Source organism: Stomoxys calcitrans, chromosome 1, assembly GCF_963082655.1.
Source record: "Stomoxys calcitrans chromosome 1, idStoCalc2.1, whole genome shotgun sequence".
Classification (NCBI taxonomy): Eukaryota; Metazoa; Arthropoda; class Insecta; order Diptera; family Muscidae; genus Stomoxys; species Stomoxys calcitrans.
The window spans coordinates 225,684,802-225,707,945 of record NC_081552.1 but is presented as its reverse complement, the minus strand read 5'-3'; the positions used below and the strand labels follow the sequence as shown (position 1 = coordinate 225,707,945).

The following is a 23,144-nucleotide window of genomic DNA, read 5'->3' as shown; positions in this document are numbered from 1 at the left end:
CAGATAAATCCCCATCATTGTAAGGCCGCTTTGGCGGCACTAAAAGTCCTTCTGATGGCAGGGGGATTTTAAACACCCAGGAACCATGGGTGTGTGAAGGAATGGTTCGGGGACTAAGATCATTACGACAAACACTAACGAATCTTGTGAAGATGAACTCCTGGCGGAATCAGAAGACGAGGCCAACACAACAGTGGTGGAAGTTCTGAATCCTGATTAAGGTTCGGTTTCTGCAGATAAATCCCCATCATTGTAAGGCCGCTTTGGCGGCACTAAAAGTCCTTCTGATGGCAGGGGGATTTTAAACACCCAGGAACCATGGGTGTATGGAGGAATGGTTCGCGGACTAAGATCTTTATGACAAACACTAACGAATCTTGTGAAGATGAACTCCTGGCGGAATCAGAAGACGAGGCCAACACAACAGTGGTGGAAGTTCTGAATCCTGACTAAGGTTCGGTTTTTGCAGATAAATCCCCACCATTTTAAGGCCACTTTGGTAGCACTAAAAGTCCTTCTGATGGCAGGGGGATTTTAAACACCCAGGAACCATGGGTGTGTGGAGGAATGGCTCGGGGACTAAAAATTCCGGGATTTAAACTACTGAAGGCTACGGGGAATGGGAGACACAGAGTCTATATTCTTGCAAAGAGTAGTCTTAATATTTTTCTTCTTCCGTCGCTAAGCACTGAAGATTTAATAGTAGCCAGCGTTGAAATCAACAAGTCTCATTACTGGCTGGCTGGCTTCCCTGTACGAGGGTTGCCATTTATATTTCGGGCTTAGAGCCCACAAAGACAAATATTAATCATCAAAAAATCTAAGATCTAAGCACTTTTAAATGCGATTGAACCAATTGTCAAAGCACTTTTGCCACTCTGATTGTGGCATCTCCAAAACATGCCTTTGGAAAGCATCAACAGCTTCTTCAGGTGTCGAAAAACGTTGACGTCTCATTTTATTTTTTACGTACGGGAATAAAAAGAAGTCATTCCGTGCCAAGTCAGGACTAACGGGCAGTTGACTCATCAAATCGATGTTTTGGGTGTTCAAAAATGCAGTTGTTTCGTATTTTTGGAGCATTTCTTTCGAACAATCGACACGAGCCTTTTTTTGAGCCAAAAAATTTGTCAAATGTTCATGCAATGTTGAATGTGTGCTGGTCCCATTATTGCCTAAGTTGTCTCAATCTCATGATAGGCTGCATGACCATCTTGCAATATCAGTTGGCGCACAGCATCAGTCACAAAATTCGTCTTGGAGTGAACTACGACCTCGGTTCAATTCACCGACACTGGCCCTTGATGGAGCTTCATCTCCAAAAATTGTATTAAGTTCATCGATGCACTGTTGTTAAGTTAATCCACGTCGAAAGTTGTAAAAAATAATCGCAAGAAAATGTTCACGATTGTATCTTTCAAGTTACTGTAAACAACACAAATAACGCTCGTATGTCAAAACGGGGAAGAACATCAGAAATAAATTTTTCAGCAGTGGTTTTCTCCTCCTTTGGCTGGCGACATTTGTGAGGTACTTTGTCAAGTAAAAGCTTCTCCCCAACTAGGAGTCGCTCTGATCTCCCCAAATGGGTGTCGCTCTGCAGCACGCCGTTGGGACTCGGCAACAAGAAGGAGGCACCTTGTCATTGAACTTAAACTTGAAACGGACAACACTCGGTGATATGTGAAAAGTTTGCCCCGTGCTCCTTAATGGAATGATCATGGGCAAATTTACAATTTGCAATAACGAATTTAATCGATAACAATGTCAATCACAATCGATAACAGAGTCGATTATAATCGGTGACAACTTCGATTACAATCGATGACAACTTCGATTACAATCGATGACAACTTCGATTACAATCGATAACATCTTCAATTATTGTTGATAAGAAAATCGATTTAAATCGATAACAACATCGATGTTAATCGATAACAAAATCGAAATCAATTTTTGCTAATAAACATATTTAAGGACTTTTTATACACACCACCGAACGTTGGGGGGTATATTCATTTTGTCATTCCGTTTGCAACACATCGAAATATCCCCATTTTCGTCCGCATAAAGTATATCTATTCTTGATCGTCGTAAAAATCTAAGACGATCTAGCCATGTTCGTCCGTCTGTCTGAATGTTGAAATCACGCTACAGTCTTTAAAAATAGTGATATTGAGCTGAAACTTTGCACAGACCCTTTTTTTGTCCATAAGCAGGTAAAGTTAGAAGATGGGCTATATCGGACTGTATCTTGATATAGCCCCCATATAATCCGATCCGCCGATTTAGGGTCTTAGGCCCGTAAAAGCCACATTTATTATCTGATTTTGATGAAATTTGGGACAGTGAGTTCTGTTAGGACCCTCGACTTTATTCTTCAATTTGGCCCGGATCGGCCCAGAATTGAATATAGGTGCCATATAGACCGATCTTTCGATTTAAGGTTTTTGGCCCATAAAAGGCGCATTTATTGTTCGATGTCGCCGAAATTAGGGACAGTGAGTTGTGTTAGGACCTTCGACATTCTTCTTGAATTTGGCTCAGATCGGTCCATATTTGGATATAGCTGTCATATAGACCAATCTCTCGACTTAAGGCTTTCGGCCCATAAAAGGCGCATTTATTGTCTGATGTCGCCAAAATTTGGGACAGTGAGTTAAGTTAAGCCAATCGACATATTTCTGCAATTTGGCTTAGATCGATCAAGATTTGCATATAGCTGTCGTATAGACCGATCTCTCGATTTATGGGTAGTGAGGTGTTTTGCTATGACTTTCAATAATTGTGTCAAGTATGGCCTAAATCCCCAGGGCTCTGTCCTTCTCCTTCTCTTTTTCTCATTTTCATCAACGATGTGTTGATTCATACATCGTATCCGATCTACTCATTTGCGAATGACAGTAATCTCTGTCATTCGTACTCATTCGACCATAGGCCGAGTCTTCGAGAGGTTCAGAACAAGAGGCGGGTTATGGACGATACAATCTGACAGGATTTGCTGGCCATTTCTGAGTGGGGTCGAATGAATCGAGTAGATTTTAATGCACAGAAGACGCAGTGCTAATTGCTGTCACACAAACGATTCGCTGACCCATTATTCAGGCATTCAAGTGCGTAGGCTACCTTAAACGGTGTAAGAATTACTTCACTCCTTCTGATCTTCTTATTTTGATTTGAACCCTGGCGTTTGGCATCATAGGCGAACATGCTGTCCTCTAAGCTACGGCGACCTTTTTCCACCAAAAAAATGGTATCAAGTTTTCTTGTGCCCCTTGGGGCATTTCCGTATGGACACAAATAACACATTGCCCATTTCCCCCGATTTTTTTTTTTGTTACACAGTGTCTTAGACACTTTGTCTGTTGTTTTTTTGCAATGGGAATTTGCTGGAAAATACTTTAGTTCGAGCTGTAGGCAAACACAAAGCTCTTTGGTGACAGGCTCAAAGCATGTCGATGGATTTTGACAGATCTTAGCAGAGGCATTAAGGAAGCTTAAAAGGCCTTTAAAACCATTGTTTGAGTGTTGGTAGCGAAGAGTGGGAGAGAGAGAGAGCGAAAAAACACAAGCAAACACCCCACACCAGCATGATTTAAACAAAGTGGGTACAACAACACTTCAACCCAAGGTAGCCCATGGAAATCACAACATGAACCAGCAGATTCAAAACAAGTTAGCTTTAATTTTGAAAACCTGTAAACTGCCTTTTCAATGTTAGCCTTAATTAATTTTACCCATTAGCCAAAAAATCGTTAACCCAAAATCTTTACTTTTACAGAATGCGGCTGTTGTTGCGGTGACAAATGTCTACGACTGCATTACAGAAATGTCAATTAAACGCCTTGTGTTGCCAAAGGTCAAATCTGTTTTTGATAAGAATTTAACCGACCCCAAGATTGTGCAAAATGTTTTGATTTGCATCGAAAGCCTTATGGATAGAATGGACAAGCCCGAGGTATGTATGCATTTAGATGTGGGTAGGTGAGTGTGTTTGATTCGAATCTTAATTGTAGCCAGAATTTCTGGTGAAATGTAAACCAAAAGCGAAATGTGTAATTATAGCAAATGAGAGTACCCAACGGTGAATGTTTCGTGTAAGAGTAAAGCAAACAAAAGCAACCCTAACTTAAGGTCAGCTGATCACAGCAACATGTCTAGCCACTATGTCCAGAGGCAATTAGTGTGGAATTGAATTTAAGGCTTTAAAATGGTAAAGTCCTCTGTGCCTCACTAATGCATAGACAAAATGTACTTTGGATACAGCTGAATAAAAAGTATTGAGTGGAGTTTTGAAATAACGTCCACCATACCATAACACCATATAGCGTCACTCCCATAGCAGCTAGTTGTACGTAGCAGATTGACCCGATGAAGTCCTTCATGGGCTGCCGCTTCAGTGTAGAACACACTGGTAAAACAACAACAACAACCATATTAGCATTATAGATCTGACAACCGCAATACATAGCGGTTGGATGACTTTTGAAATAACGTCCACCATACCATTACACCATATAGCGTCAATCCCGGGGCAGCTGGTTGTGCGTAGCGGCTCCCGCCTCAGTGTAGATCACATTGCTTCAACAACAACAACCATATAAGCATTATAGATCTGACAACCGCAATACACAGCGGTTTCATGACTTTTGAAATAACGTCCACCATACCATAACACCATATACCGTCACTCCCAAGGCAGCTGGTTGTACGTAGTAGATTGACCCGATGAAGTCCTTCATGGGCTGCCGCTTCAGTGTAAAACACACTGGTATAACCATATTAGCATTAAAGATCTGACAACCGCAATACATAGCGGTTGGGTGAATTTTGAAATACCGTCCTCCATATCATAACACCATATAGCATCAATCCCATGGCAGCTGGTTGTACGGAGAAGATTGACCCGATGAAGTCCTTCATGGGCTGCCGCTTCAGTGTAGAACACACTGGTACAACCATATTTGCATTAAAGATCTGACAACCGCAAATTAAAGATCTGACAACCGCAAAATACCGTCCTCCATATCATAACACCATATAGCATCAATCCCATGGCAGCTGGTTGTACAGAGCGGATTGACCCGATGAAGTCCTTAACCCTTAACAACAACAACCATACTAACATTATAGATCTGACAACCGCAATACTCAGCGATTGCATGACTTTTGAAATAACGTCCACCATACCATAACACCATATAGCATCAATCCCATGCCAGCTGGATGTACATACCGGATTGACCCGTTGAAGTCCTTCATCGGCTGCCATATTAGCATTATAGATCTGACAACCGCAATACACAGCGGTTGCATGACACGAGATAAAAATCTTCCTGCAAAAGGTATTTTTTATACCCACCACCATAGGATGGGGGTATACTAATCTAGTCATTCCGTTTGTAACACCTCGAAGTATTCATCTAGCACCCCATAACGTGTATATACTCTCGACATTCTGAGTCGATCTAGCCATGTCCATCTGTCTGTCGAAATCACGATCGCGGTAGAAAGCCTAATGCTAGCCCCATGCAATTTTGGGCAGATATTTAATATTGACATAGGTCATTGAGGAATGCAAATGGGCCATATCGGTTCAGGTTTGAAAATAGCTCCCATATTACCCGATCTCCCGATTTGACTTCTTGAGCCCCTGGAAGTCGCAATTTTAGTCCTATTTGACTGAAATTTAGCATGTAGTGTTCTGCTACAACTTCCGACAACTGTGTCAAGTACGGTCTAAATCGGTCCATAACCTGATATACCTCCCATATAAACCGATCTCCCGATTTGACTTCTTAAGACCCTACAAGCCGCAATTTTTGTCCGATTTGGGTGAAATTTTAGAGACATTGAGCTGAAACTTTGAACAAATTCTGTTTCTGTCCATAAGCAGGTTAAGTTCGAAGATGGGCTACATCGGACTATATCTTGATATAGCCCCCATATAGACCGAACCGCCGATTTAGGGTCTTAGGCTAATAAAAGCCACATTTATTATCTGATTTCGCTGAAATTTGGGACAGTGAGTTGTGTTAGGCCAGTCGACATCCTTCTTCAATGTGGCTCAGATCGGTTCAGATTTCGATATAGCTGTCATATAGACCGATCTCTCGATTTAAGGTTTTTGACCCATAAAAGGCACATTTATTGTCCGATTTCAGCGAAATTGGAGACCTTGAGTTATGTTAGGCCCTTCAACATTCTTCTTCAATTTGGCCCAGATCGGTTCAGATTTGGATATAGCTGTCATATAGACCGATCTCTCGACTTAAGGTTTTTGACCCATTAAGGGCACATTTTTTGTCCGATTTCACCGAAATTAGAGACCGTGAGTTATGTTAGGCCCTTCGATATATATCTGCAATTTGGAATAAATCGGTCCAGATTTGGATACAGCTGCCATATAGACCGATCTCTCGATTTAAGGTTTTCGGCGCATAAAAGGCGCATTTATTGTCCGATGTCGCCGAAATTTGGAGACAGTGAGTAAAGTTAGGCCACTCGACAACTTCCTGGAATATGGCCCAAATCGGTCAAGACCTGTATATAGCTGCCTATATGGCATCTCTCTCGATTTATGGTCTTGGGTCCATAAAATGCGCATTTATTGCCTGATTTTGTCAAAAATTGGAACAGTGCGTTGTGCTGGGCCCTTCGATAGCCCTCTTCAATTTGGCCCAGAACGGTTCATATTTGGATATAGCTGCCATATAGCCCGTCTCTCGATTCAAGGTGTTGGGCCCCTAAAAAGCGCATTTATTGTCCGATGTAAGTTAGGCCCCTCGACATCTTCCTGGAATATGGCACAGACCAATCTAGATTTGGATGTAGCTACCATATAGACCGATCTCTCGATTTAAGGTTTTGGGCCCATAAAAGGCGCATTTATTGTTCCATTTCGCCGAAATTTGGGACAGTGAGTTGCGTAAGGTCCCTCCACATTCTTCTTTAATTTGGCCCAGATCGGTTCAGATTTGGATATAGATGCCATGTAGACCGATCTCTCGCCTTTTGCCGGACTCTGTTATCGACGGTATCAGCTAAAAGCCCACCCTGTGTCACACCTGAGGATCAACTCCACCTCGCAACCGCATTCCCATTACTTCGAGTTGGACTCCATACCTGATGATTATCCATATCATCATCCGTGTGTTTGTGTCTACACCTCCGCATTCATACTCTACGCCGCTGAGTTCGGGTCTACATTTTTCCTGCGCAGAACTTGTTCAACGTATCTTATCGCCGCCTCCCTCTTCCTCTGTACTATTGTCTCAGGCGAAACGTCACCAATCGCTGTTTCCAATTTCCCTTTCAACCCAGCGGTCGCTGTGGAAGAATGTGTGTTCCACATCGTCTGCAACTTGTAATTCCTCATAGATGCATCTGCTTGAGGAGCATTTGGCCATTCTATGCAGGTATTTCCGGAATAGTTGACGTCGCCGTGTTTCCTATCTCTCCACATCCATACATCGGGTAGTCGTCGCGTCCAACTGGCCCGATTTTCATTTGTCCACCTTTGTTGCCATCTCTGCATAGTCTCCTCTCAAATGTCCCGTATATTATCCGTTTTATCCGTTTGAATCTCACCCTGTCCTCTCTGGGTGCCGCACTTCGCGGTGTAGAGCCTGACTCGCTCCATGGCCCGTAGATCTATCGGAACCATTCCGGCTATTACAAGAGCTGCAAGCTTTGCCACTGTCCGTTAGGATGATATGACCATAAGAACTCGCCATCCTCTGTACTGAGAGCAGTGATTTCGCTGGGCATGCTGTTTGCAGTGTCTGGCCCCATAGTTCACTCCCATATAGGAGCATGCTATTGCATGTCCCCTGCTCGGAAGAGGCCCACCTATGTTTGCCATCAGTTGGCTGAGTTGCGCCGTTATCCTTGCGGCCTTTGTTGTCGCATGCCGGATTTGCTCTGCATAGGTCAGCTTCAGCTTTTAGTCGGATCCCTTGGTCTTCACTAGTATGTCGTCTATGCGCATATCCACTTCCACTGGAATATTTTGTCTCTTTAGGAGTAGCAACTCCGTCTTCTGCATGGCAAGTTGCAAGCCGTGGGAGTTCAGTCAGTATTTTGACCGTTTGCATCACCTGTCGTAGTTTTAGTTAACTGCAGCGACGTCCCCAGCATATGATACCAGAAAGGTGCCGCCTGGCCTGGTTCCGCCGTTCGAAGTATTCCATCGGGACTGGCATTCCAAAGTTCCGGTCTAAGTATGGATCCTTGGGCCGCTCCTGATGTGATCTCATATTTTCAATCGATCCATCCTGAGAATAGATAGATAAGTACCCTGTCACGCAGGTAACTTCGCATTGTTCTCATCACATACGACGGGATATTAAAGTCTTCTCTGAGCCCTTGGAAGACGTCAGACCATTTGAGACCATCCATTGAATGCGTTCTTCACATCCAGTGTGGCCAAGAGGACAATCGGCCTGGTTCCTTTGCCTAGTCACCTCTACTATCTCCACCTCATATCTGAGAGCACCAATCGTGGAGATTCCTGCCGGAATGCCATATTGTCTCATTGAGAGTCCACCTGCCTCAATGTTGGCACCCTGGGGCCGTGGCTTTGTAAGACCTCCAAAAGCTTGCCGGCCGTATATAGCATACATAGTGGTCTATATTAGGATGGGAATGTTGGATCACCTTTGCCCTTGCTTATGAGCACCAGCTTTTGTCTCTTCCATACCTCCGGGAAAACACCTTTACCGGTTAAACATTTTCAGAAGAAATTTCGGTCTGTCAGGACTAGGGGCTTTTCTGCTCTGAAGGCTGCGGGCTGCATTCTTTAGCTCCTCTATCGTAAACGGGTTTATGTTGTCAGTGGGCTCTTCAGAAATGTCATTATCTCTAAACCAAAGTATGACGAAGGACTATAGGCCCATTAGTCTATTATCGTTTGTGCTCAAAACCCAGGAAAGACTGATAGAGCTGAAGAAACTTCAGTCTCGTATAACTCAAAGGCAGGTCGATGTAGACGGCGTATCATGAAGTGGTACGAGAGGTTGGGACGTCCCTGCGGCAGGAGAAGTACACTTTGGCGGCCTTCTTGAATGTCGAGGGGGCCTTCAATAACGTGGAGATAGAATCAATTAAAATCCCACTGGATCGCAAAAGGTTTCACCCAATTATCTCCGACTGGATTATTAGGGCGAATCTAGCAGATAGTGCGGTCAGAAGGCGTTTGACAAGGGGAACGCCCAAGGGAGGAGTGTTCTCGCCTATTCTGTGGAACTTCGTGATAAATTAAATCCTGTTGAATCTCTGGCGCGTCCGCATAATCGCTTATGCGGACGAAGTCGTGTTGCTGGTCCGAGGCAAGTTTTTTTCGACGATCAGCGATATCATGGAAGGGTCACTGAGAAGATTGTGGCGATGGGCCGCCAAAAGTAGGTTGAAGACCAACCTAAGGAAGACTCAGCTGGTACTCTTCACTCGCAGATTTAAGATACCGGAGTTCAGACTCCCGTCTCTGGATGGGATTTCCCTGCCGCAGCCAAAGGAAGCGATGTACCTTGCCGTAGTCCTGGATACGAAGCTGTCCTGGAAGGGGAATACGGAGGAAAGAAGCTTTTTACTCCTTCAAGAGGATGTTCAGTAGGAAGCGGGGGCAACCCCTTAAATGTATAGGGCAATTGTGAGACCTTGAATAAGAGAACAAGGGAACAAGGGAATTCGAGAAGATCCACAGACTGGCCTGCGTCAGAGTCACAGGGGCACTGAGATCCGCATTGCAGGCAGGTTGCCCAAGACGCTATAAGGGATATGCAGGCCATTGGCGCCTATATAGAAAACTGCGCCGTCAAGGTGGCGCTTAGGCTGAGAGAGCTCGGCATGCTGAAGTAGGACAGGTGCGGCCACATTTCCATTCTGGATGATGTGGATGCGGTGGATAGACAGAGAAGGATCTACGACTACCTGGCACCGGTACCGATTGGGATCAGAACATTCAGAATTCGTTTTGCAGAGAGTAATGAATGGAGGGCGAATGCTGAGTTTGAGAAAGATAAGATCTCGATATTCATTGATGGCTCCAAGATGGAGTCAGGAACTGGATTGGGGGTCAACCTAATTATACTTCGATTCTGGATGTTGTGAATACCGGGGTTAGACTGAGAATGGTATACGACTACCTTGCCGATTGGGATCAGAACATTCAGAATTCGTTTTGCAGAGAGGAATGAATGGAGGGCGAATGCTGAGTTTGAGAAAGATGAGATCTCGATATTCATTGATGGCTCCAAGATGGAGTCAGGGAGTGGATTGGGGTCTACTCCGATGCACTCAATATCGGTATGTCTCTGGGACTGCCGGACGAGTGTAAGATGTTGCAGGCAGGGGCCTGGGCCATTACAGAAGCCGCAAGAGAAATTCTAGTAAAACATTTAAAGCCCTCAAAACTCAGCATTTATATGGACAGTATAGCGGCGCACAGTGGGACATAATCGAAAAAAAAAACTAGTAAAACATATGCCGTGTGGGAACGGGTAAAGATATCTCATTGATAACAAATTTTTCAAATACCGAGGTGACCAACTTAAAGGGCCTGCCAAAGGCGCCCAGAGTGTCTAGAAATTTTGCACACAATCTCGCTAACATCTCATCTCTAACGAAATGCAAATTTTAAAGAGTTATCTTCACCCGTTCTCTGACTAATTTTTTCGATTTTCACCAAAAGTGTTATACTGTCATACGGCAAAAAATAAAAAAAAAACCTTGGAAAAATCCTCAGTGTTTTTCGAAAAGCGTTTAGTTTTTGGCGAGCACCTTATTGGATGCCTTAGAAATTTCAGTGTTACATTTCCAATACATAGTAGTACAGTATAACACTTTGCCTAAAGGTTCTTGAACTTGCTAAACTGACTATAACTAAGTGACACTATCTATCTTCACTAATTTTCAGTCTCATTCTGTTATCGATGTTTATCTCATGAAATTCTTGTTCTGTGTAAAATACACCATTTTAAATGACTTTAAACCACCACATTAAATGGGTACCTCAATTTCGCTAATTACACTCGCATCTTATGTTCAGCATGCGTAAACATATCTCACAGCCACATCACTACTGCTCATTAATCATTTGATCTGTTCGGGGTGTTCTTTTGCTTTATTTGCCTCATTTATTTCTATGAATATTCGTTGCGGCATCAGGTCACCGATGAAATTTTAACGATACTCGCTGGTGTGGAAATACCGGATCCAGATTTAATTATGCGTTCAGTGCGTAAGTATGGCTACTGCGAATGCTTTTTGATTTGCATGCCTCACAGGTTGGGCTGGCTAGCTGGCCTCCTGGTCTTTGGTTACCATTGCGCGCATGTATGTATTTTGTGTTTTTATGACGCCCCATGTTGGAGGCATCAAGGCTGGGAAATACGAGCAATTGCACATGGATATGCTGGTGCCCAAGCATTGAGTAGATAAACGCGAATGTTTAATGAATCTCTTCTTTCGTCTTGTCCTTTTTTTATTTTTTTTTCATTCGATGTTTTCTGCTTTGCTTCTTTTTTTTACTTTCTTTTCACCGCCAGGTATTTATCAAAGGCTGTTCTTCGATTCGTCCTATGGATTAACGACGGAAGCTGTTGCCAATAACGTATTGCCACTGCTGATCCCACACACCATCAATCCGCATTTGAGTTTCGAACAGTATTGCTTTCTGTTGGAGGTATGTATAAATGTGTGTGTCCATGTGTATGTGTATGAGTGTACATGTGTCAATATACCATCAGTATCCTTAACATGCAATGACATGACAACCGCATTATTCGTTGGCTGAGTGCACGGCTACATCCCCAACTAGGTGTACCATTAAATTATGGCATTTGTTGACTGAACGAATATCCGCCAACGATACATCCGTCGCACAGTGGGAAAGAATCGACAAAAAATAGTAACAAGTAAAAAATAGTAACAAGAATAGAATCGAAAAAAAAAACCAGTAACAAGAAAAAGCGTGATAAGTTCGGCCGGACCGAAGCAAAAATTAAAATTTCTAGTAACCGAACAAGGATGATCGAGAGATATGGGAGCTATATCAGGTTATAGACTGATTTGAATCTTACTGGGCTTAAAAAACCAAGATATGAGAGCTATACCAGGTTTGGACCATACTTGACACGGTTGTTGTCAGTCATAACCAAATACTTCGTGCAAAATTTTAGCCAAATCAGATAATAATTGCGCCCTCTAGAGGATCAAAAAGTCAAGATCTGAGATGGGAGCTATATCAGGTTATGAACCGATTTGAACTATGCTCGAAACAGTTATTCACGGTCATACCAAAACAATTCATGCAAAAATTCAGCCAAACCGGACAATGATAGCGCCCTCTAGAGGGCTCAAGAAATATAGTCGGGAGATCGGTTTATATGGGAGCTATATTAGGTTATGAACCGATTTTAACCATACTAGACGCAGTTGTTGATGGTCAAACCATAACACCTCAAGCAAAATTTCACCCAAATCAGGTAATTATTGCGCCCTCTAGAGGATCAAGAAGTCAAGATCCGAGATCGGTTTATATGGGAGCTATATCAGGTTATGAACCGATTTGAACCATACTTAGCACAGTTGTTGATGGTCAAACCTAAACACTTGGTGCAAAATTTCAATCAAATCGGATAAAACTTGCGCCCTCTAGCGGCTCTTGGTGCAAAATTTCAATCAAATCGGATAAAACTTGCGCCCTCTAGCGGCTCAAGAAGTCAAGATCCAAGATCGGTTTATATGGGAGCTATATCAGGTTATGAACCGTTTTATGATCGTCTTGGCACTGTCATTGAAAGTCAAAGCAAGCCACTTCATGCTAAATCTTAGCCAAATCGGATAATAATTGCGCCCTCTAGAGGCGCAATTACATACTTTTTTTGTAGCATTATCCAGCAAAAAAGAAGAAGAATTTTGGAAGTCGTGCCTTAAATGGAGGCTACCGTAGCGCAGAGGTTAGGAAGTCCGCCTATGTCGCTGAGCGCCTGGGTTCGAATCCTGGCGAGACCATCCGAAAAAAATTTCAGCGGTGGTTTTCCCCTCCTAAGGCCGGCAACATTTGTGAGGTACTATGCCATGTAAAACTTCTCTCTAAAGAGGTGTCGCACTGCGGCACGCCTTTCGGACTCAGCTATAAAAAGCAGGCCCCTTATCATAGAGCATTAACTTGAATTGGACTGCACTCATTGATATGTGACAAGTTTGCCCCTGTTCCTTAGTGAAATGTTCAGGGGCAAAATTTGCATTTTGCATTACCATAAATGGAGATTTGGGAGCCTGAACAAATTTTCGAAACAGCGAGGTGGACAAGATTAAGGGCCCACTAAGAGGCCCCCCAGACCACCTAGGACCATGAAATTTGGCATATGAATTCATTAACACCTCCGCTGTAAACATTCAAAATGTCACAGAGATATCTCCACTTTTTCTCCTACAGCAGATTTTTAACAAGTTTTTTTCTCAGATTCCATCCTACTGTGCGTCGTCCAGTTTCGACTAATGCCCCAGCCAGATGAAGGCGATTGCAAGCCTGCAATCAAATGAAACCATTTAATGGCGATTTAAATGGTTATTGAATTCAAGCGCAAAAACACACACCTTAAGCTGTCCAATTTGCCATAGCATGCAAAAGGTGAAAAATGTTTATCATGGCCATTAACACAGAAAATTTGAGTTAATTAAAAGAAAGAACATTTAAAGAAAAAAAAAAACAAGACCACACTAATTTGCTGTCAAGACTTTGCTGTACACATCAATTTACTATGAAACGAAAACATGTATCTGGAATCAAAATTCTGCTAAAGATTCTTCTCATTCATATCTCTGCTTAGTAACCTAAGGGACGATCACGGAATGTGTTAGACGAGACGGTATCAGCGTCCAATGTGAATAATTTTGCGTATGCTCACCATTATTGGGGAAATTTGTCATTAGGGCAGTAAATCAAAGGGGGGTGTATGAAAATGGCACAATCTGCACGTGCCGGTTCATAGTGGAGTAATGGGGTATTCGAGGCCAGACAAATTGGCTGTTAGCTCCCAAGGACCGCCGTCGACAAACTTGGTGAATGCGTAGCCATTCAAGGCGTCGTGGGCGAGGGGTGCGCACGTAGCACTACGGTACATTGAAAGTTCGAAAAGACGATTAAAATTCTATAGGGGAACACGAATTAAAAAAATTAGACTAATGTAGAGGGGTTGGCTTTGTTCATTATAATCGTACACATAGGACAAACATAGCCAAATTGGAAAAAAACTACGGCTTTCAGGGGCTCAATAAATCAAGTCGGAAGATCAGTTTATATGGGAACTATATCAGGTTATAGACCGATTTGGACCGTACTTTGCACATTTGATGGAAGTGATAACCGAACACCACATGCAAAAATTCAGCCAAATCGGATGAAAATTGTGGGTTCCAGGTGCCCAAGATGTGAAATCGGGAGATCGGTTTATATGGGAGCTATACCAGGTTATAGACCGATTTGAACCGCACTTGACATAGTTGTTTGAGGTCATGACAGAATAAAATGTGCAAAATTTCAGCGAAATCGGATGAAAATTGCGGCTTCCAGGGGCTCAAATAGTCAAATCGGGAGATCGGTTTATATGGGAGCTATACCAGGTTATAGACCGATTTGGACTGTACTCGACACAGTTGTTGGAGGTCATAACGGAATGCAATGTGCAAACTTTCAGTCAAATCGGATGAAAGCTGCGGCTTCCAGGGGCTCAATATGTCAAATCGGGAGATCGGTTTATATGGGAGCTATGCCAGGTTATAGACCGATTTGGACCGTACTTGACATGGTTGTTTGAGGTCATGACAGAATGCAATGTGTAAAATTTCAGCCAAATCGGATGAAAACTGTGGCCTCCAGGGGCTCAAGAAGTCAAATCGGGAGATCGGTTTATATGGGAGCTATACCAGGTTATAGACCGATTTGGACCGTACTCGACACAGTTGTTGGAGGTCATAACGGAATGCAATGTGCAAACTTTCAGCCAAATCGTATGAAAATTGTGGCTTCCAGGGGCTCAAGATGTCAAATCGGGAGATCGGTTTATATGGGAGCTATACCAGGTTATAGAGCGATTTGGACCGTACGTGACACAGTTGTTAGAAGTCGTAAGGGAACACTATTTGCAAAATTTCAGCCAAATCGGATGAAAATTGCGGCTTCCAGGGGCTCAAATATTCAAATCGGGAGATCGGTTTATATGGAAGCTATATCAGGTTATAGACCGATTTGGACCGTACTAGACATAGTTTTTGGAGGTCATAACAGAATGCAATGTTCAAAATTTCAGCGCAATCGGATGAAAATTCAAGCTTCCACGGGCTCAAGAAGTCAAATCGGGAGATCGGTTTATATGGGAGCTATATCCAAATCTGCACCGATATGGCCCATTTTTAATACCCAACGACCTTAACAAATACTAAGTATCTGCTCAAAATTTCAAGCGGCTAGCTATACGCGTTCGACCGCTATCGTGATTTCGACAGACGGACGGACGGACATGGATACATCGAATCAGAATGTCGAGAGGATCCAAAATATATACACTTTATGGGATCGCAGATCAATATTTCGAGGTGTTACAAACGGAATGGCTAGATTAGTGTACCCCCATCCTACGGTGGTGGGTATAAAATTGGCAATATTGAGCTGAAACTTTGCATAGATTCCTTTTTTGTCTATAAGCAGGTTAAGTTCGAAGATGGGCTACATTGAACTATATCTTGATTAAGCCCTTATATGGACCGATCTGGCGATTTGTGGTCTTAGGCACATTAATACAAATGCAATTTTGCCCATGAACATTCCATTATGGAACTGGGGCAAACTTCTCACAAATCAATGAGTGCTGTCCGATTCAATTTTAAGCTCAATGATAACGAACCCCCTTTTCATAGCCGAGACCGAACGGTGTGCCGCAGAGCGACACCTCGTTGGAGAGTAGTTTTTACATGGCAAAGTACCTTACAGATGTCGCCAGCATTAGAAGGGGATAACCACCGCTGAAAAGATTTCTGATGTTCCTGCCAGCATTCGAATCCAGGCGTTCAGCGTCATAGGCAGACATGATAACCTCTGCGCTACGGTGGCAAGTACTTCACAAATGGCAAAGTACCTCACAAATGTCACCAGCATTAGGACAAGTTTTCTGATGTTCCTGCCAGCATTCGAACCCAGGCGTTCAGCTTCATAGGCGGACTTGATAACCTCTGCGCTGCGGTGGCCTTCGTAGGTACATTAAAACTACATTTACTATTCGATTTTGCTGAAATTCGGGACTGTGAGTTCTGTTAGGCCTCTCGACATTATTGTTCAATATGTTCCACATCGGTCCAGATTTAGATATAGGTGCCATATGGACCGATCTCTCGATTTAGGGTCTTGGCCCCATAAAAAGCGCATTTATTACCCGAGTTCACTGTAATTTGGGACAGGAAGTTGTGTTAGGCCAGTCGATATACTTCTTCAATTTTGCCTCGATCGGTCCAGATTTGGATATATCTGTCATATAGACCGATCTCTCGATTTAAGGTTTGGCCCCATAAAAAGCGCATTTATTGCCCGAGTTCACAGTAATTTGGGACAGTGATTTAAGAAAGGTTCCTCGATATCTTTCTGCAATATGGCACAGATCGGTCCAGTTTTGGATATAGCTGCCATATAGACCGATCTCTCGATTTGGGGTCTTGGACCCATAAAAGTCGCATTTATTATCCGATTTCGCCCAAATTTAGGACAGTTAGTTGTGTTAGGCCCTTCAACATTCTTCTTTAATTTAGCTCAGATCGGTTCAGATTTTGATATAGCTGCCGTATAGACCGATCTCTCGATATAAGGTTTTGGGCCCATAAAAGGCGCATTTATTGTCCGATTTCGCCCAAATTTGGGACAGTTAGTTGTGTTGGGCCCTTCAACATTCTTCTTAAAGTTGGCTCAAATCGGTCCAGATTTGGATATAGCTGCCATATTGACCGATCTCTCGATTTTGGGTCTTGAACCCATAAAAGGCGCATTTATTATCCAATTTCGCTGAAATTTGCGACAGTCAGTTAAGTAAGGTTCCTCGATGCCTTTCTGTAATATGCACAGATCGGTCCAGATTTGGATATAGCTGCCATATATACCGATCTCTCGATATAAAGTTTTGGGCCCATAAAAGTCGCATTTATTATCCGATTTCGCCCAAATTTGGGACAGTTAGTTGTGTTGGGCCCTTCAACATTCTTCTTCAATTTAGCTCAGATCGGTTCAGATTTTGATATAGCTGTCATATAGACCGATCTCTCGATTTAGGGTCTTGGACCCATACAAGGCGTATTTATTATCCGATTTCGCCCAAATTTGGGACAGTGATTTAAGAAAGGTCCCTCGATGTCTTTCAGCAATATGGCACAGATCGGTCCAGATTTGGATATAGCTGCCATATAGACCGATCTCTCGATAAAAGGTTTTGGGCCCATAAAAGGCGCATTTATCGTCCGATTTCGCCCAAATTTGGGACATTTAGTTGTGTTAGGCCCTTCAACATTCTTCTTCAATTTATCTCAGATCGGTTCAGATTTCGATATAGCTGCCATATAGACCGATCTCTCGATTTGGGGTCTTGGACCCATAAAAGTCGCATTTATTATCCGATTTCGCTGAAATTTGGTACAGCGAGTTGTCTTAGGCTCCTCAACATCCCTACTCAATACACCCCAGATCGGCCTAGATTTAGGTATAGCCTCCATATAGTCCGATCTCACGATTTGGGGTCTTGGACCCATAAAAGGCACATTTATTATCCGATTTAGCTGAAATTTGATATAGCGAGTTGTGTTAGGCTCCTCAACATCCCTACTTAATACGCCCTAGATCGGCCTAGATTTGGATATAGCTGTTATATATACCGATCTCCCGTTTTAAGGTTTTAGACCCACAAAAAGGTGAATTTATTAACCGATTTTGCTGAAATTAGGCACAATGAGATGCATTAGGCCCTTCGATATTCGAACTGAGTATGGTCAAGATTGGGCTTTATTTGGATATAGCCGCCATATGTACCCATCTCCCGATTTAAGTTCTTGGGACAATAAAAACACGAGGAGCCTGACACAGGCTTCTCGACATTCGTGTGTAATATGGTTCAGTTTGGTCTATATTTGTATTGGGTTGCCCAAAAAGTAATTGCGGATTTTTTAAAAGAAAGTAAATGCATTTTTGATAAAACTTAGAATGAGCTTTAATCAAATATACTTTTTTTACACTGTTTTCCTAAAGCAAGCTAAAAGTAACAGCTGATAACTGACAGAAGAAAGAATGCAATTACAGAGTCACAAGCTGTAAAAACAAATTTTTTCAACGCCGACTATATGAAAAATCCGCAATTACTTTTTGGGCAACCCAATATATAGCTGCCATATACATATGCCGATCTAGGGATTTAAGTTTTTAGGCCCATAAAAGGTGACTTTTTTAACGGATGAATGTGGTACAATTTCACGAACGAATTGTTTTCAATAAGAAAATGTGGAGGGTATACAAAGTTTGGCCCGGCTGAATTTCACTTCATTTTACTTGTTTTTGTACTGTTTTTTGTCTTTTTGGAAAAATAAATTTTGTAAAATTTTTTTTTTTTTGTTTTTTATCTCATTTTCCAGGCCATACAAGCATTTCTGGAGAGCATCGATCGTCAACAGCGAACCCGTTTAAAAATGGAAAATTTAACCATGTCCTCACCGGAACGACATCGTACGCTCAGACATCAGTATTCGACGGATAATATGAATGCGATACCACCGTTTAATATACCCAATTTACGTATAGATCAGCGTAAAACATCCAGTGCTGAGGATATGGCCAGAAAGAATTCTGGGGGTAGGTAGCCACAAGCAACAATCAACCAAAGCAACATCACACCCCTTACACTTCTCCCCAACCTCCTTCTCTGTTTTTGTATTTCATCTTGATTGGAAAATGCTTGTAATCATGTAATGATGTCGATGATGCTTGACATTTTCATTTTCGCTTTTCAATTTTAACAAACAAGCCGAAAATTAAGTGTTTTTGTGTGGAGGATAAGTTTTGTTGAAAACTTTTCTAATAAAGACAAAATTAGTTTTTCATTAACTAAGGGTGGGGGGAGGGGCCTGGCAATATTCCTGAGGGTAAAACTTGAAAATTAATTGTGACGACTTGAAAGACAAGCACATGAATCATCAGCCCTTGGGACATCCCAGCAGTGGGCAAAGAGAAAAAGTATCGGCCACTCTCACTCCTCAGTGAGGTAAGAGAGTGTCCATGATGCTTGCAGCCGTAACCAGGCTGCGCTGCCTCATTTCAAATTGTCTGCCAGTTATGCGACAAATTAAGTTGACATAATTGACATTTATCTTTGTCGAAATCTCTCCATCTCCCTTTGGCCATTTGTTATGGCCTCATCAATTGAGTGGTCGGTTGGTTAGTCGATTGGTCGGTAGGCCCGTTCGAAGTGACAACCTCCTATCATTAGCATTTAAGTTATTGATGTTAAACGAAGCCGTTGCCCAATAGATTTGTAATGGACCTGGATGACTGTGCGATGTCAATGGGGTTGAATTTCCATTGTTGCCATGGCTATGACAGTATGGTAAATGGCAGACATTTCTGTAGTGATTCAAAGGCAAAGGGGCACAGAATGAGAATAATTTATATGAGCAATGAATGTCGGGTTGACAATTGACAAACGGTAATGGCGATGGAATTTAAGTGATGCCACATGAAAAGCAAAGCCGAACATGTACTCCGACCTTTCCCGTGCGGCAATATATGCAACAGCAACATCCCCGCTCCATTATTGCCAAGTCAGTGCCGAGAAGTGTATCATTGTTGCAACTGAATTGCAAGAGTCCTCGTGGCAAGATCGACGAGATTGTGGATTTTATGAATCGGAAGAACTTATTGGTGGCAGCCATCCAGGAGACAAAGCTGACCAACACCTGCAGCTTGCACAGTTGTCAGGGATACAATGTGCTATGTAAGGATCGCTCAAGGAATGGAGGTGGGGAATTGGCCCTCATGGTACACCATTCCGTGCAGTATAGGCTCATCTCGCCTGCGCGCGGAGCAAGTGACCCTAACATGGAGCGCATGGAGATACGAGTCAGGACCGGTACTGCCGAGATAGAGCTATACAGCGTGTACGTACATACCACCGGTTGGTAACTGTGTCCCAATTAATGGCCAAGCTTACAAACCCGACATAAGTAGTTTACTATCTGGCCGTAATCGAATGGTTCAGGTGTCAGTTTACTGAAGCGGCGATTGGTGTACTCTTTGAAGCCAGCCCAATTGGCTTTCTTCTGATTGATAAACGTCCGGCACTCAGAGGTGGTCTGACCCCAAAGATCTGATGGCTTGCCAGGATACTCCATTAGGATTAGGTGATGTAATGGAAATGTCTGACGAGCTGCGTTATCCTAGTAGGGGGCATCCTCATTCACCGTGCAAAGTGTGGAGCCTTCAATTTGCTCTGGCAAAGCTATGCCCTGCTGGTCGTTACCTTGGGGAGAATGACATGAAATGGGATGCGCCAAGAATGGGGTGCACATTCTCCCCAAGGTAACGACCAGCAGGGCATAGCTTTGGCAGAGCAGAATGAAGGCTCAACACTTTGCACGGTGAATAAAGGTGCCCCCACTAGGATAACGCGTAGGTGTAGCAGCTCGCCAGATATTTCCATTACTTCCCATGATCTCCTGAGTGGAGTAGCCAACAACTCTTTGGAGTCAGACCACCTCCCCATAGTTCTCACTATCGACCGATCACCCGACTTCATAACCTCTGAGCGCCGGATGTTTATCAATCAAAAGAAGGCCGACTGACACCTGATCTCCAGAGTGACGTATCCTGGCAAGCCATCATCTCTTTGGGGTCAGACCACGTCCCCATAATTCTCACTATCTACCGATCATCCGACTTCATAACTTCTGAGCGCCGGACGTTTATCGAGCAGAAAAAGGCCGATTGGACTGGCCTGAGTGAGAACACCAATCGCCGCTTCAGTAAACTGACATCCCCCTCGGATGTGCTAGTTGCCGAGAGGAATTTCTGAGACACCATTAACGTAGCAGCTGCTCGCTTTATACCAGCCGTTCGAATACCACAAGTGCGTCTCAATTCTCCGGCGCAGGCAGTGGTACTCGCAGACGAGCCTAATGGGATTCGTGGTGTGGACCCCACTAACCCCAGAATCAGCGAGCTGAATCTGGATGAGTAAGCGTTAATGCAGCCTGACTTAAAGCTCTTTTACTTTTTATTCCCTCCACCATAGCATAAGGGGACACTAATTTGTAACATACCGTTTGTAACATACCCAAATATTGATCTGAGACCCAACAAAGTATATATATCTTGACATTCTCAGCCGATTGATCCATGCCCGCCCCTCTGTCCGTCAGTCTGTATGTCAAGAGCACAATTACTTCGAAGGAGTAAAGCTAGGTGTTTGAAATTTTGCATAAATACTTCTTATTAATGCAGGTCAGTTGGGATAGTAAATGCGCCCAATCGGTCCATGTTTTGGTATAGCTGTCATATAAACCGATATCGCATATTGATTTCTTGAGCCTCTAGAGGGCGCTATTCTTATTCGATTTGGCTGAATTTTTGCATGAAATGTTTTGGCATGACCATCAACAATGGTGCCCAGTATGGGGCAAATCGGTTCATAATCTGTTATAGCTCCCATATAAACCAATCTCGGATCTTGACTCCTTGAGCCTCTAGAGGGCGCAATTATCTTCCGATTTAGCTGAATTTTTGCATGAAGTGTTTTGCTTTAACTTTCAATAACTGTGTCAAGAATGATCAAAATCGGTATATAATCTGATATAGCTCGCATGTAAAGCGATTTCGGATCTTGGCTTCTTGAGCCGCTAGAGGGCGTAATTCTCATCCGATTTGGCTGATTGGATTTTTTGATGAAGTATTTTGGTTAGACCATCAACAACTGTGCCTAGAATAATCTAAATCGGTTCACAAAGTGATATAGCTCCCATATAAACCGATCTTAGATCTTGACTTCTTCAGCCTCTAGAGGGCGCAATTATATAGCTCAAGTATAAACCGATCTCGTATTTTGACTTTCCTGCCTCTAGAGGGCGCAATTGTTGTCCGATTTGTCTAAATGTTTGCTTGAAGTGTTGTTTTGCTTTGCTTTCAACAACTGTATCAAGAATGTCCCAAATCGGTTCATAACCTAATATAGCTGCCATATAAACCGATCTCGGATCTCGTCGTCTTGAGCTTCTAGAGGGCGCAATTATTATCCACTTTGGCTGAATTTTTGCCCGAGGTATTTTAGTATGACCGTCAAAAACTGTGGCAAGTGTAGTCCAAATCAGTTCATTACCTGATATACCTCCCATATAAACCGATCTCGGATCTTGACTTCTTGAGCCTCTAGAGGGCGCAATTATTATTCGATTTGGCTGAATTTTAGCGTGAAGTGTTTTGGCATGACCATCAACAACTGTGCCGAGTATAGTCTAATTCAGTTAATAACTTGATATAGCTCATATATAAGACGACCTCGGATCTTGACTTTTTCTGCCTCTAGAGGGCGCAATTATTATTCGATTTGGCTACAATTTTGCATGAAGTGCTTTGCTTTTATCTCCAACCACTGTGTCAAGTAAGGTCCAAATCGGTTCATAACCTGATATAGCTCCCATGTAAACCGATTTCGAATCTTGACTTCTTGAGCCTCTAGATGGCGCAATTAACATCTGATTTGGCTAAATTTGTGCATGAAGTGTTTTTGCTTTGACTTCCAACAACTGTACCAAGCATGGTTCAAATCGGTTCTTAACCTGATACAGCTTTCATATAAACCGATCTTGGATCTTGGCTTCTTGAGCCTCTAGAGGGCGCAATTGTTATTCAATTTGGCTAAAATTTTGCATGAAATGTTCTGCTTTGATTTCCAACAACTGTTTGCAGTATGATGCAAATCGGTTCATAACTTGATATAGCTCCCATGTAAACCGATTTCGAATTTAGACTTCTTGAGCCGCTAGAGGGCGCATCTGTTATCCGATTTTGCTAAAATTGTGCATGAAATGTTTCGTATTGACCATCAACAATTGCGCCATGTATGGCC

At 42.9% G+C, this 23,144-nt stretch overlaps 1 protein-coding gene across 4 annotated transcripts in view; it reads left to right on the top strand.

The window, feature by feature from the left end:
* Positions 1-23,144, top strand: part of LOC106092978 (SCY1-like protein 2) — a 157,938-nt gene that overhangs the window by 67,887 nt on the left and 66,907 nt on the right. For all 4 annotated transcript variants that reach the window (XM_059360935.1, XM_059360933.1, XM_059360934.1 and 1 more), the window contains exons 13-16: positions 3,782-3,958; positions 11,167-11,239; positions 11,547-11,683; positions 18,664-18,880. In XM_059360935.1, coding sequence (XP_059216918.1) covers positions 3,782-3,958; positions 11,167-11,239; positions 11,547-11,683; positions 18,664-18,880 — 604 coding nt within the window. The remainder of the gene's footprint in view (positions 1-3,781; positions 3,959-11,166; positions 11,240-11,546; positions 11,684-18,663; positions 18,881-23,144) is intronic.